Source organism: Perca fluviatilis, chromosome 1, assembly GCF_010015445.1.
Source record: "Perca fluviatilis chromosome 1, GENO_Pfluv_1.0, whole genome shotgun sequence".
Classification (NCBI taxonomy): Eukaryota; Metazoa; Chordata; class Actinopteri; order Perciformes; family Percidae; genus Perca; species Perca fluviatilis.
In genome coordinates, this window is record NC_053112.1 from 27,907,533 (window position 1) to 27,924,129 (window position 16,597).

General features: G+C 40.9%; 1 protein-coding gene across 1 annotated transcript in view; it reads left to right on the plus strand.

Moving 5' to 3' along the window:
* The window catches only part of ctnna2 (catenin (cadherin-associated protein), alpha 2), a 331,452-nt gene that overhangs the window by 103,095 nt on the left and 211,760 nt on the right, over window positions 1-16,597 (plus strand). Inside the window, exon 7 of the mRNA XM_039802047.1 lies at window positions 1,867-2,070. Coding sequence (XP_039657981.1) covers window positions 1,867-2,070 — 204 coding nt within the window. The remainder of the gene's footprint in view (window positions 1-1,866; window positions 2,071-16,597) is intronic.

Below are 16,597 nucleotides of genomic sequence, written 5' to 3' on the forward strand. Positions count from 1 at the left end.
GTAGAAATACAATGTGAAAACATGTGAATCTGTTTGGAGAAGACGGAAAGAAAGAAACAAAGAAACATTATCTTTTTTGTTTTACCCCATACTTTACTGTGAAGAATAAACATAACTAAATGAACCGCTAGTGATTATTGCAACACCAACACGGAGTTAAGAATATCTGCTTGTGTTCACTAATGTTGGCATAGGTGGCCTTAGAGACAAAAAAATAATCAATAATCAGTTTGTATTCCTGCTGTACCACACAGCAAAAAGAAGAGCTGTAAAGAAGTCTATGAAATATAAGCTCGAAGTGATGAATGGAATCAAATGCCAGTGCACACACACTGAAAATGTATTACCTCTCAAAGCTGACATAAAATAAGCTAATTAAGGCTATATAATACACATAAGGCTTTCATCATGGTATCCTTGAGGAAATGTACAGGTACATGAACATTTTTGAAAGCCTGTGTAGGTAATGTCATGAGTTTATAAGGTTATTCACTATTGGGGATCTCGCTTGTTGTAGGTCAGCTCAGTCTGATTTGATGTTGGACTACTCTCAGACATTTCTTTCTGTTCTATACGTATCTCTTTTTCCATTTTTGCATTTCTTTTCTGCATTTTCTCTCCCTCTCTCTCTCCCTTTGATCTTGTTTTTTTTTTTTTTTTTTCTGTAGCCCCAAACTCTCTTCTTTCCCCATCTAGTTTCTTTTTTTTACTGCAACATCTTGTATTTACTGCTCTTTCCTGCCAGCTGCAGATGAAAAGTAGGTTATGCTTGGTGCTTGCTCTCTTACCTTACATGTAATTATGCATCATTTGACAGTCTGTCACCCTGCCCCAGGGTTAGACCAGCTGAGGAGAGACCAGACACTGCACCTTTGCTCCGTACTATAACCCAACACTTGCAGAACCCATCGTGTATGCCACAGAGCCACATCTAAAGAATTTCCCTATCAGAGTTGTTGGTGAATGTTTAGTTTATTTACAGCTTTGATGACACGGAAATGCAACTTTGGTTGGGCGATGAAGCTAAAGAAGCTTTTTATTTAGTTGGTTTTGTTGAACCTTAGGATGGAACGACTAAACTGGAATTGCTATTAGGTAAATGTTCCCTTGTGAATCGATGGAAACGTTATATGATAAAACACTCTTTGCAGTAAATTGCCAGGCACATGTTGTTGTTTTGTTTCATGTATTGGTGTCTCTGATTCATGGGACGCTGATTCCTATCTCTCCAAATTTACCAAAACAAGATAAGTCAACATTAAAATAAATAGATTTATTACCGCAGTATTCACATTATTGTCGGAGAAGCCTAGGCTGAAGTTAAGTCCTATTGTGCTCTATACAGTATAATACTATCATTTGGGGAAAATAATACAAATGTATTACTTTCAAGTCAAGCTACCCTGTGTTCAAACTCCCTTAATACTGTTCCTCTGTATCACAATCATGTCTGTTTTCATGTGCTGTATACCTGCCATTAAATTAAAACATTTATAATCATTATTGAAGAAAAAGGCACATTGTCCTACTTTTTCTGATACGCTCTACTTCCCTAATTAGCGTTAAACCATTTAACTAGTTCACTGGCAGGTTAGTAGGCCCCTGGCATGTTTACTTTTGTTACATGATCAACTGATAATCCTGCCGTTATCAGAAATTCTTCCCTACAGGCAAATGCTGTTGTCTTGTACCACTGGGGTACTGTCACAAAATGCACTATAATCACTTTACACAATTTATCAAAGCCTATAATGAAATCTGAATAACAGTCTATCAAAGTTTTACAGTTTGGTCGTCCATTGGTCATGCTTTAGCCCAGCTGGGCCTGCATTACTGTCTTGACCTACTTGTCTTTTTACCCTACAGAACAAGATCATCCTGGACCCTCTGACATTCAGTGAGGCTCGTTTCCGGCCCTCTCTGGAGGAGCGCTTGGAGAGCATCATCAGTGGTGCCGCACTGATGGCTGACTCCTCATGCACACGTGACGACCGGCGTGAACGCATTGTGGCTGAGTGCAACGCCGTTCGACAGGCCCTGCAAGACTTGTTGAGCGAGTACATGAACAATGTGAGTTCACTCTCTCATGATTTGACACTCATTAGCTAACTTCAACTGTACACATGCTTATTTGTGCACCTTATTTGAACAAACACATGAAAATAGACACACATGCTGATGATCTTCAAATTAATCCTGACACTTCTCTCTCATTCAGTGGTCAAATCTTTTTGTAGGAATGCAGAACTAAATACCTCTATCCACTAGACCTGCACGATAAATCGTTATAAAATCTCGATCTCGATTCACGATTTAATTTTTAAATGAATTTGATTTAAAGGCATTTTCGGCCTTTATTTTGGTAGGGCAGCTCTCACAAAGTTCAGGGCTTCACCCTCAGCCAATGACAAAGTGCCTTTTAGTCACGTGTTTCACTCGTCAAGCGAGCGCGGTAGTTTGGAAATAAACCAAATGGATATTGATGAAAACCCAGGTACTAGTGACGAGAATCAGCCAACCACTGAGTTTCAAACTGAACTCGTTCCGAAAAAAGACTTGCATTCGGTGGTGTGGAAGTATTTTGGATTCAAGCAAGACGACGAGGGTCAGTCTGATGTGATTTGCAAGGCATGCTTTGCCCTCGTTGCAGCACCGCAAGGTAACACCAAAAATCTTTACCAGCACCTCAAACGTCACCACAAAGTGCAGTATGATGAAGCCGTACAAGGCAAGAGGTCCGAAAGACGTTTCAATTAGCCTATTTAGAGCCATGTTCAGGGCCATATTCAGTGCAGTGCGTTAAACGTCTATTTTTGGTAACCTACTTGAATGGCCAGTTGAATGTTAATTCTATAAAAGGCAAGCAGTTAAAGAGTGTGCTAAGAAATCATTCTGTTTTTGATACTGTACTTAAATTGGCAATTGACAAACTCCATTTCTCTAGAGACTGAAGCTGTAGCTGCAGCATGTTGATTGACATGTTTTAATTATGTAAAGACATGTTCAAGGAGTTCAGATAGAGCCTGTATCAGGGCCATATTTAGTTATATGTCACTATTTTTGGTAGCCTACTATACTTAAATGGCCAGTATGTACTTTATTTTCTTTATTCATTGAAGCCTCTATGTTTTCAGGCTTGTGGTGATGCTCAATGTGCTATAGGTGCTGCCAATTTGTTTTTTCATGGTTCATGTGTGCAATAAACATTACACTTCGTGAGAAAAAAATCGTGGCAGAGAATTGTGATCTCAATTCTAAGCTAAAAAAATCGTGATTCATATTTTTCCCTGAATCGTGCAGGCCTACTATCCACTTTATTATACTTTCACCTGCCATCAAACATCAAGTGTTACACCTAAGGCAAAAGTCTTATAATTAGGCTGGCTCAGCTTTACTCAACAAAGATTATGTCTTTGGTTGGACATATGGGGCTCTATTGTCATTCGCAAACACTAGTGCAAGCCACGTTACATGTTGGAAATTTTCTTACCTTGGATTTCTCTTTGCCTACCTCTTTGGTATTTTCATTATTTAAGTGGTGTAACAGGGCCAAAGGTGGGAGGAGAACACTATTTAAAAAAACAACCTTTATTGTCCTTATTGTAATATAGCCATCATAATGGGCATTTGGCTGCATTGGCAATGTCATACGTTTGTCTTTTGTGATGCTAAACCTCCTTGGCAACACCAGTATTTTCCTTCTTTGAGAAGCCAGTCTGGACCTTTCTTCTCCATTTGGTGAGCCATTTGCCTTATGCGCCACTGTGATTGCTACAGCTGTTTAAAGGTTATGAGACTGGCCAAGACAATAATTAATCATCACACATCCAATTTATATTCTTCTTCAACAGACCCTTTTGTGCATAGTGAGCTGTGAGCTGTGTCTACACAAGCGAAAATAGTAGATACACTTGGATACACTGTCATTGACCTTGGACACATGACTTAGTTCTTTGTGCTGGACTTAGCGATTGTGCCATTAAACCATAAAAAGATTTCTGAAATGTTCAATGTCAAATCTATTAAATGTCTGATCTCCTTTTATCATCCTAAAACTAAGTGTTGGACTCATTCCTGCAACTTTTGCAGATAAAACCGTCATAGTCTGGACCATCAGAATTCCTTTAGTATGATATCTGCTAACACATACACATTTGCCTATCACATGTCTGCACACATCATAGCACACATGCATTTTAACTACAATATAAACGTTACAAAATATAGAATAGCATATTCAAGAGTTCACAGCTAACAAACAACACGTTAAAGTTAATTAAACACAAATACAGTTACGCATGTTTGGACACTTGAAAACAATTACCGGATTAATGACACAAAACATTCATACAGCATAACCTTAGTTTCAGACCTACATGCAAATCAACCACGTATATCTATCTATCTATCTATCTATCTATCTATCTATCTATCTATCTATCTATCTATCTATCTTTCTTTCTTTCTTCTGTCTATCTGGCGATGATGACATCATTGCTTATTGAATGGGAGCTTGGCAGGCTTATCACATTAATATTGTATTTGTAAGAGTAAAAGCAGCAGTGGTGGCAACAACGATTGTAATAATGCATGCTTATTTATTTGGTTCATAACAATACTTTAGCCAAAGATAAGTCGAAATGAAATTTAAACTTAGACATCTATTCTTTGTTTTGCAAGGTTCTCAAGGAATGGTAAGGTAAAGTTAACATTGAGATACAATCAACATGACAACCTTTCAGGTGCCCTAAACAGAGCCATACATCACTGAAAAGGCAGCGCCTATAACTTCCACAGTGAGGCACCTACTAGGCCAGCCTGAATTCTTAGATAACCCCTAATGGGCCTCGACTGTTGGTGAGTTATTGCTGTGTTCAAAATGACTGTATTGTTCCCATGTGTTCTACCAAACTGGGACTCCGAGTCTACATTGATCATTTTAGCCTGAGGTGGTGTAGCCATCTGTGGAGATGTTAATACCTTACTTATGCTGCTGGTCGTAAATGAAGGATTAACAGTCCTTTCATTATTTTCTCTTAATAACCTGTTATCCTCCTGTCCTGTTTTTTTTAGCAGTTTAGTTTTAGTTTCGTAAACCATTACGAGGGCCTAAAATGAGAACTTTCAGGATTTTAAAAGTGACACGGATATCTGAAGTGGGTCATCAGTCAGTGGGTTTACATGCACAGCAGTAACTGGGCTTACCCCGGTTAGTGAATAACCGGATTATGCCAGTTCTTCCTGTATACATGAGCGGGGAAGAATGGGGAGAATGACAGAATAACTCTAACTTCGGTACAGTAGGTGGTGATCTGCCAATGCACAACTGGCTTTTTCTTACGGTTGACATAATTATGTCAACATTATTATGTCAACATTATCGGCCTCTTAATTAGTAAAAATGTAACAACTTAATGTTTCATTAACACACTCTTGTCACAGCGTAGGAACACACAGTGTTCTCGCCAGATGAATGACAACTTGTTCGGCTATCAGTAACATTAACCAGTGTCGGGTGGAATTAGCAAGTTAACTTCGTTAGCTAACTAACATTAACGTTAGTCAGCGGCTGCAGCGGGGGCTGCTCAGTCCCTCCACTTTTTGCTGTGACACAGTGTTGGCAGCCCCAGAGATGGACAATCTGTTTAGTCATCTCCCGATGTCCGCTGCTCCCTCGGCAGGGAGTAAAACAGATGGACCACAGGCTCCATGCTGCCAATGGCACGCTGATTCGGGCATCGCTGTTTTGTGGTATGGTGTCATAGCAACGACTGCGACAACACAGCGCTGACGGATTATTTCCGGTTCAAAAACCAACCCCCAGCGGAGTGGGGAGGGGCAGTTGAAGCATGCGCAGATGCTTAAACCAATCGTAGCCCGGTTAAGGTGTATACACGCAGGGAAACGCCCGGTTACTGAAGGAGCTCTCTACCTCTGTTAACCAGGTTATTAGAACTCCGATTTTAACTGGGGTACTTTAGTAACTCATTCAACACTGTGCAAATCTAGGCCAGTCTGAATGCAGCTCTCAAAAGAGTATTTTTTAAATGAAGTTAATATCATAAACAACCTAACACAAACCATAATATTTAACCCTGCATTGTTTGAGGTATTTTGACTTTTGTCCGATGACCAAAATGGAATTTCAATGATAATCCTTTGGATTTCCTGCATGTGTGACCTGCTGAAACTGTGCACTAACGGTCTGTCCAGGATGTATTAAGTGTCATTTGTGGCCATTGAGCAATTGGCAAGCCAGTTGTCTATTGATCCCTACAGTATCATTTTTCCTGCCGGTAAAAGGCCCTATGTAATACTCTATAATCGTCAACCTAATTATGTGTATTTGTTGTGGCATCTGGGCTCATAAAGTAGTCTAGAAACAATGGGGGGCTATTAGATAAGGGTCCTTATTAGATTAGAGATCCTCTCTGGTTGTAATAGAATATTAACAGTGCAGCAGCTAGCAGTAGTTCTACACTCTGCATGCATGTGTGTGTCTGTGAATGCTGGGGAGAATGACCTTCATTTGTTGTCAAAGCTGTGCTTATTGTTTTTGTTGTTATCCCACTGTGTTACATGCTATAGTTCTCTAATGTAACAATTTTGAAAAAAAGGGTGTCACGAAGCTTTTGCTTTTAGAATTATTTGGACATTAAGAAAATATAAACGGTAATCCCTTTTATTTTTGACAAAAATGTAGTTCATCTCTCTTTTTTGTCTCCTTATTTAACCCTTACTGACTTTTCAGTTACGATAATAGTTATTTTGATATTTAATATCATTGGCAGCCCAGTAGGAGACATATCTATTTTATTGTTGATTGGTAGAATCAGTCTGCAAAATCATTGAAGAAACATAAAAAAGATTTTTGATAAATGTTAAAAGAAAAGGCTGCTGCAATGTGCATAAACTGTAGGTAAGGCTCTTTCATTCAGAAAAATTGCGCAGCCATCATTTGCTCAGAGTATGATGTTAAAGCTACAGAGATCCTTTCCTTTTACTTACTCTTAAAAAAAAGTGTTTATGACACTCAGATGCCCCTTCCCCTTACTAAGGCACGGCAGCTTTTTACTAAAGTAATTGTGCCTTGCTTCATTAAGCCCATGAGTTGTGTTTTAGAGGCTACAGCTGGGAGATTGCTGACAGCCTCTGGCTGTCCTAGCATAGAACAGAAAGTAGATCACAGAGACACAAAAAACAAAATGCTTCAACTTCTCAGCTTTTCAGCATCCCCTATCACGGTAAATCAACAACCAAGAGTGAAAATGGAGGAAATCGTTACGAAGCCTGCTCATAAAGTGTATTATTCAATAAATAATAATGTAGATGCTTAAAATAAATTAAGTTTGTTAAGCCTATCGGCTCTCTGAAAACAAGAGTAGCTACTGTATATGGCCTTAACTCAAGATGTTGCACACTTTTAGATAGTGATGCCTTTGATCTCTGCTCAGCACAACAGGAACATACCATTTTTCTTTTCTTTTTAAGACATTTACGTTTTAGATCTCTTCATACAGTCTCTAGTTTCATGGATTAGTCACAGTCACATGTAATTGGTATGGTATGCATAACTGTGACCCTGGTTGACATTTTGTTTGATATAGTTTCACTATATAGGGACACAGACTAAACTGGCAAGTGACTGGTTCAGGTCTGAGCTCAATTAGACAACAGTAGATGATGGATATAGAACAAGTCTTGGTCAATGAATTAGATTCCAGGTGTCGAGGATAAATGTTGCCCACTCAATGTGAAAGGTATTATTTAAAAAACACTGTTTATCATTGAGATTTTGAGAAATTGCCCCCAGCTAAATGTTACCAGCCACCACTTTGACAAAGGTGTTCCTGGTTGTACAGTGAAAGTCCTTTTGTTCAAAGTTTACTGAAGTAATGTAAACATCCCACTTGCCTTTATGTTTCCTTCTCCTTCATTCAGCCACACACACACACACACACACACACACACACACACACACACACACACACACACACACACACACACACACACACACACACACACCATTCCCCCCTCCCCACACACACATTTTTATAGGAAGCTTGAACCACAGCACAAGGTTAATCAATGTGGTAGCTTGCAATAAATTAGGTTCAAGTGACAGGAGAATGTCCATACCTGTCTCAGCTGCTAGTGATCTGTGATTGGTGACAGCAGGCCCGGCTCCCTGGCTGGTGCTGAATCATCAGGAGCAGCTGATTTAGTTACGGCAGCTCAGACAGGGCCAATCTATCAATTGATCTGGGGATTAATGCATTACCAGCTTGGGTCAAGGGAGCCTGGGCAGAATATAGCCATAGCCAAACACTACGGCAGGTGAAAGGGGCCAACTCGGCAGGACTGTGAACAACAGGGAGAAGGATTTAGAGAGTGTAATACCAAACACACTAATCTCGCTGTTAGTTGGATGTGGCGCATACAACTAAACATGGGTTGTAAGGTAAAATGATCATTAGGGAGAGACTGAGAGATGACCTTCTTGCTCACATAGCTCCTCTGGGAGTTGCCACATAGAAATTTCAATCAACAATTGACCTGATCACATACTGTAAAATGTTTCAGTTTTGTGTGTGTGCTTGTGCTGTCCACATCAGGCCCTATCTTCTTAACCTGCCATGGTCTTGAAAGTGAAAATGAGAGTGTGAGGACAAATAATAAAAGAGATACATAGTGAGGGCAGACAAAGCTTCTGAGCATTGGCAGGTGAAGGGAAGGGAAGGGAAGGGAAGGGAAGGGAGGGGAAGGGAAGGGAAGGGAAGGGAAGGTGTGGGCAGTGATTGATAATGAGCCCCTGGGTTAAAGGCCATTATACACTTACATATAAAACAAGTGCTGTTTAGATGTCTAAGAGCAGTGGAAGCCCTTCTAACAGTTAGATACAGGAAGGTATTTACAAAACAGACAATCCTGCTGCTGTGACAGCTTTCCTACTTCTCTGACTGTTTGTGCTCACTAATGCACTGCAACAATGCTGAATTGCAGCAATGGAGTGGCGGTTTACTTCACCACACTTTCAAGATACTATCTACTGTTAATACAAAGGAAAGTTTCGGAAGAGAGACAATATTAATCAACCCCTTAAGCTTCCTTAATTTTTTGTTTAGGCACGTGTCAAGATCAAATCTGCGTGTATGAACACTTAATGAATGAGGCCCTGTGGCTGTGTAAAACTCCTCTTCCCATCTGAGACAGCATGGTCTCAGATGGGAAGCGTGAGTCTGGCAAAATAAACCACAATGAGTCAGCAGTATGCCACATTTTCTCTCATTGTCTAGAAACATCCACACAATGAATTTGTATCTAACTCAACCTGAAGCTGCCAAGGTACCAGCAATAAACACAGAACAAGCTTGCTACGTTTTTTCATTCTTTTGTTTACAGTGCAACATGATCTCAGTGTCACCATAGTCTGGATATGAAGACCACAGCTGAACAAAACAAAACAGACCTGATCAATACTTGTCCGTCCCCTAGCTCCTCTGATGTGCTCCACTGTCAATCACCCTAAGCTGGCTGAAGGGCACAGGTGTAACAGATGCATGGAGGCTGGATTTACCTTGACAGGGTTTTCTCAGGCTAATTGGTTGTGGGGGGGAGCATAAAAAATTATGGCAATGATAGGTTCTGTCACAGGGGACTAGGTACCTACTCCCTTTCAGTCCGGCCACCAGAATAATAATGTATTCAGAAAATTTGAAGAGAAAAAAATGCGTTCTGGTATTTAGCATTTTGAGCATTCACAGCAGGTAACATTGAACAGGGAGAGCACAAACCCAGCCCCTGTATTTGCATCTCACATGCCGATTAGTTTCGTTATTGCGGATCTAAGTCGCTCTGGACAACACCCAGGTAAACCAAAGAAAATGCCGTGCAGCTTCAAGCATAATTAATTTGGCACTGATGACAACTAACGCTACACTTGTTATTCTAAGTAGGCTAGAATAAAACCTGTGCTTACTAATACTTACCTGTTCTACAGGCATTAACATGTAGGAAGCAATATTTCAATCTGCTCTGCCTGCTCAGTCCACTATCATCCAATGCTGATTTACACAAACACAGCAGAAACAAAAGCTGACAGTTTGTAGTCTAACTGTTTATTTTAGTTTGCCACGAATCTGGATAAATTCTTGTAAACTTAGCTGCTTGCTAAACAAACCTTTTTCGCTGGAGCAGTAAATCCATGGATATATTATATGTAAGGGTTAATGCCCGACAAGGTGTCCATTGTCAGGTATTAATGGATGACGGTGAGGCGTGAATTAAAGGTCCCATGGCATGAAAATTTCACTCTATGAAGTGTTTTAACATTAATATGAGTTCCCCCAGCCTGCCTATGGTCCCCCAGTGGCTAGAAATGGCGATAGGTGTAAACCGAGCCCTGGGTATCCTGCTCTGCCTTTGAGAAAATGAAAGCTCAGATGGGCCGATCTGGGGAGGTAACCTTGCTCCTTATGACCTCATAAGGAGCAAGGTTACCTCCCCTTTCTCATGGCTTTCAAATGAGCAAAGTGGCAGTTGGTCAAGGTTACACCCCCACCCTCCACCTTACAAACAATAACTCTGTTTCCCTGGTTATACCTTACTGTTTGACTAATACCTGGATCAATCATTCCCATCTTATAAGGTTCTTATGCAATGCAAACATTGTTCACTCCTCCAGGAAATAGGAAGGACCTTAGATAAGACTTGCCTCCCTTAGCAACTGGAGATATTTATAGTCCCCTTCAGTTTAGCTACGAGCCAGAAAGCTAACGCTATGCTAGCAAGATCCAAAGTCAATAACATTGTGTACAGTTGGCAATCAGTAAAAAATAATTCACAGTATGTTGGACAACAAGACAAGCTAGCTATCTTTTACGAACAGTTTGATCCGCGATGTGTAACGTTGCTGTCAGCTGCAGCGGCGCAGCCTGAAGTAGAGACCTGAACAGTGAACGGGATGTGAGGTAACTACAAACGTTATTCTCTGTGAAACTTAGTCAGTCCAGAGGGGAAGTATAACTTACTTCTTGCAGCCTGTGTGTTAGCGCCATCCTGTGGTGACCATTTCACGAACTGCCGTGAGACCGTGTTGGGTGTTCAGAGAATGAGTTGGAAATAACGAATCCACATTTCCTTTTTAGTAGGTGTCCTATAACACTTTTTTATAGACACCCTGCAGCCAATCAGAGTCAAGTATTCACCCAGACCATGGTATAAACCACAACAATGGCCACATGGCTACTTTATATGCACGTGAATTACGTCATCGTCTTGTTTGCGTTCTTCATTCTTGATGATGGTGCCAAAGTTTGTATTATATTGCAACAGCGATCGTTTCAGTGCAAATGAGGCATACAGGTTTAGCGTTAGGCTACTGAAAGTCGGCAAAACAAATGCTCACTTATCAGTCCATTCTTCAAGCTGTGACAAGGATAGGCTTATTAGGTAAAATACTTTTTTTAATTTTTTTTATTTGAAAGTCTCGCCCCCGACTACAAAAATGTAGTTGATGACCCCTGCCCTAGAGGTTTCTTTATTATTCTTGGAGAAGCACATGATTTCCTTGATACAGCCATGCAAATGTTGCCATATTATAGTAATTTGGTTTTAATGCCAGAGTTAATCAAAATCTTCTTTGAATGATTAGTAAGCAAATGTGCAGTACTTCCTCTCACTTTTTAGTTATTCTCTTTGTTTACTCGTCTCTTTTTTCCAACTATCCTCACATCATGGTCCCTCCAGACTCAGCACTCATACCCCGTTAAGTGTCCCAGGCCCAGCAATAAATCATTGGCTCCCCACGGCGTCCCATGCCCTCCCTCCCATCTGTCAACACCTAATGCGCCACACGACAAACTGCGATCTACTGCGCAACAGCAAACCACTCACATTGAACAACATAGCTTTCTTAGCCATTGAAGTCTGGCTCAAAGACATAGCACTGAAGGGGATTGACAAGAAGGCCCAGGTGAAAATTGTAAGTCTATTTAAGGCTCTCTGGAGACTCAAAATACTCCTTTATTCCCACCACTTAAGTCTGAGAGCGAGTTGGAGACAACTGAAGCAACTGACCCACAATGAATGTCCTCTACCGGGATGGCAAGGCCACCTGCCTGTGAATGGACCAAAGCTCAAAAAGTCTCCCTGCTGGGAAACATTCATCAAACAACCCATAAGGTTTAAGAATGATCTCATTTCCTCTGTGACTTCGCTGAGCTGCAGTGCCATTCATGTATGGGGGATTGCATTCGTTTTAAGTTTTTTTTCAATCCCTCTGAACAAAATATTTGTACTAATAGTACCAATCATGCAACAACACTGCAACCTACAGCTCACACTTAACACTCAGTTGAATTTACTCCTATCTGATGCAGTTTCAACAAAAACTGAGCATGAGCTTCGCAGATAGCAGTTATTGAACATGTGTTATGTTAAATTGCATTGCTTATTATCTACCAAAGACAAATCATTTTGTCCAAGCCATGAGCGGCCTCTGTACAATTCTGTACAAAGTAAACACAAATCATTTTTGGTTCCAGTCCACTCAAATAAATAATTTATTCAAGCATATTCTTGACAATAAATATCCATGTTGTTGTCATACAGTCAGATCTTTGAAAATGAGAACAAATGTTTAGAATTCTTACTAAGTCAAGCCAGCACTTTGATAATGATAACAACAAGATGATTAAAAGTGCTTTACATAAGGCATAAACCTGTAATTAAGATCCAGGGCATGTCTCTAAATGATTTTTACAATGCCAACTCAGTAGTGTTATGCTGCTCCTTCTAATTTTTTAAATGTTGCTCCCACTGTTACAATTAGGGAAAAGGTGGACCCAAAAACAACAGGGCAGTGGTGAGCTTGAGGATTTAATAAAATACAAAGGGATACAATAAAAGGAGTCCTGAAGAAAGCAGGACATACAAACACAATAATCTGACATCAGACAAAGACAACACAGAGACGAAATACACAAGGTAACAAGGGTGAAACAAGGGACATGTGACACAAGGGCTCAGTAACAGGTGAAACTCTCTATCAACTCTCTACCTATCTCCACCTGAACAACCTTCCTTGATCCCCACCAGTCTGGCTTCAAGGCTGGCCACTCAACAGAAACTGTCCTCCTTGCTGTCACTGAGCAGCTTCACATCGCTAGAGCAACCTCTCTCTCTCTTCCGTCGTCATCCTTCTGGACCTTTCTGCTACCTTTGACACAGTGAACCACCCAATCTTCATTTCGACACTTCAGGATCTGGGTGTCTCAGGCTCTGCGCTCTCTTTGCTCACATCTTACCTGACGGACAGAACCTACTGGGTAACTTGGAGAGGATCTACCTCAGAACCTTGCCCACTCAAAACTGGGGTTCCTCAGGGATCAGTCCTGGGTCCCCTGCTCTTTTCTCTGTACACCAACTCTCTCGGCTCTCTCATTCACTCGCACAGCTTTTCTTATCACAGCTACACAGATGACAACCAACTAATTTTCTCCTTTCCGGAGTCTGAAACTCAAGTAGCAGCACATATCTCGGCCTGTCTGACTGACATTTCTTCTTGGATGTCCACACACCATCTGAAACTCTTGACAAGACTGAGCTCCTTTTCCTTCCAGGGAAAGGCTCTCCTACCCAAAACCTGACTATAACAATTGACCACTCTGTGGTAGTCCCCACCCAGACTGCTAGAAACCTGGGTGTGACACTTGACGACCAACTGTCCTTCACTGCTAACATTGCAGCAACTACCCGATCGTGTAGATACATGCTGCATAGCATCAGAAGAATACGTCCCCTTCTAACTGCTCCGGTTCTGGTCCAGGCTCTAGTCATCTCAAGTTCTCTGACACTACACTGCTCCTCCGCTCTCTTCACTGGTTACCAATTGCTGCCCACATCCGCTTCAAGATACTAGTACTTGCATACAGGGCCACGAACGGATCAGTCCCAGCATACATCCAGGACATGGTCAAACCCTATACCCCAACCCGCCCACTCTGCTCTGCATCAGCCAAACTGCTTGCTGCCCCCTCACAGCGAGGGACAACTAATCACTTAACGAAATCCCGACTGTTTGCTGTCCTGGCTTCTAAATGGTGGAATAAGCTCCCCATTGACATCAGGACAACCGAAAGCCTACACATCTTCCGCCGAAGGCTAAAAACACATCATAAATTTTTTTTTTCTTGAAGCTGCACTTTCATGTGGCTCTATCTGTCAGTTTTGCTTATTTAAAGCTAATGTACTACTCTTACTACTTGTTGTCTGGAGTTTGTACCTTCAGGGTTGAAAGCACTTAATTGGAAGTCGCTTTGGATAAAAGCGTCAGCTAAATGACATGTAATGTAATGTAATGTAATGAAACACATCAGGGTGGGGCAGACAATCACAAAGGCGGGAAAACACAAGGTAGGAAGTAAAACAAGACATGACATGGGAGAAAACAGACTACAAAATTAAACAGGAAACTGAAACATAAAACATACACAAGGATGAAAACACAGTAAAACGCAACAGAGAACACAAGTGACAGTAAATAACAAGGAAACGGGGAATAAATTAATTATATAATTTATATAAATATAAATTAATTAATTAAATTAATAATAAATTAATAAATTAAGTTTTTTTTTTTAGCTGGACCATCTGCAGTTAGCACAGCTCTCTCTGATTTTGATTATCTGAGTTCTGGTAAGACTTATGCTGAGACAGAAACTGTGGTTTAAAGTCCTACTAAACTGGCACTTTAACATACCAGGGGGGCACTTAGCACTTGGCCAACCAGAAGGGTACTTAGACATTCAAGAGGTACACTAAGGGTGCACCTGGGCCATCCAAATGGACATTTGAGTGATGCTTAGGCTGACCATAGAGGCACGGGTGCTGACCAAAAATGCACTTGAGAAGCATTTGGGCCAACCAGACAAGCTATTGAAGGAAACCTAGGTTTAACAGAAGGGCAACCAGCGGGGCACTCACTCCTCTTTGCCTGAGCAGAGAGGCGATTAAGGGCCAACCAGACAAGCATTTGAAGGCACTCAGACTCAGACTGGTACTTGGGCTGTGCAGTTCCCCTTAAATTGGTTAGCTTAAGTGTTTCGTTGGTGTTTTTGTTTCACCAACAAATGAAGAACGCATGTTCTTATTAGGACACAGGCATACTGCAAACATTGCAAGGGTGTCTCAGCCCTCCTGCCCACCCCTGTGCACACCACTGGACAGTACTGGTGAGTATTTTTGATGGGCGATGTACCTACCGTTTAACTTGCTCACCATCTGTATTGGATAAAGTTTGTATAAAGAGCAATTGATTCTGGCATGATTTTGCAGATTTTGTCAAAATCTTGCCAAATGGAAATCCCAAAGTTATGATAATCAAGATCTGCAAGAAAAGTCCCATTGACCTAAAGGTCATTTGGACTTAACCATTAAGTCTAATCATGTCTAGCTTACATCAATTATTGTTTGGATGCTTACACTGTATTACATAGTTTATTATATCCCCTAAAGACTATGAAGTGATCTGTGTAACACCTCCTCATGCATCTGATAACAACAAGCCCCAAGAAAAGCTCTCGTTTAGTCTGCGTGCTTACCAATTGTGCAAGCGGTAGCAATATCATCTAGAAAATGCTGTCTACTGTACCCTCCATTCCAATTATGCTTTTCTGTAGCTGGAGAAGAAACAGAATCCTCTGTAGGTGGAAGCAAGCAACTATCACATGGCTGTCTGAACGCCCTCATGTCACCACCATCTCCTATTAAGGTGATCAGATAAATGAGACTTTAATTCGGTTTTTAAGCTAAGTCATATTAGGAGATGAGATAGAATTATCCAGGAACATATTAATGTAATAAAAAGCTTTCAGATCTGGCAGCTCTATTGCATTAGAAAGCTGTCTGCCCTTCTCCTCTTTTCCCCCTTCCTCCAATGCCAATCCCCCTCAATGGCTTGCTGCTTTGAGCAGCGCTAACATGATTGACATTGATAGCTGGATCAAACTATAGAATCAACCCTAATATCATTAAGTAAGCAGACATGGAAGCAAAGACCTGTGCTCTAACTGTGTTAGCTGATACATATGTTAGGGTTATGGATGCAGGGGGCTAAATGCATTGGGAAATCAAGCACGCAAGCCACAATTTGCTCGTCTATGTGTGACCTTTGTGCCTTTGAATATGCAGCTTTGTATGTGTGCAAATGCACGTGTATGTACACATGTGGGCTTATGTAGAATTACTCTTGTTAGTGTTTGCTTGCTTTTTCAACTAACTGGCATTATTGTCAGACCTGGTTTCCTGTTGCAGAACAGACACTTCCTCATTTTACATAAATAAACTGAGGCCTGCACATGTCCCTCTATATGTTAACAGCTGTTTCCGAGGAAAGTGGGATTAGTTATACATGGTTTCCTCATGTAGCAGTGAGCAGTAATGCTTCTATTCCAATAACTGGACACTATTCCAGTAACAAAGATGCTATTCCCACTAATACTGCCAATTGCTTTGGTATAAGGGAGCACAATTGATGAAATAGCTCCTAGTCATCATCCACTTACCAGCACACACATCCTTCTGTTTGTTCCAAATT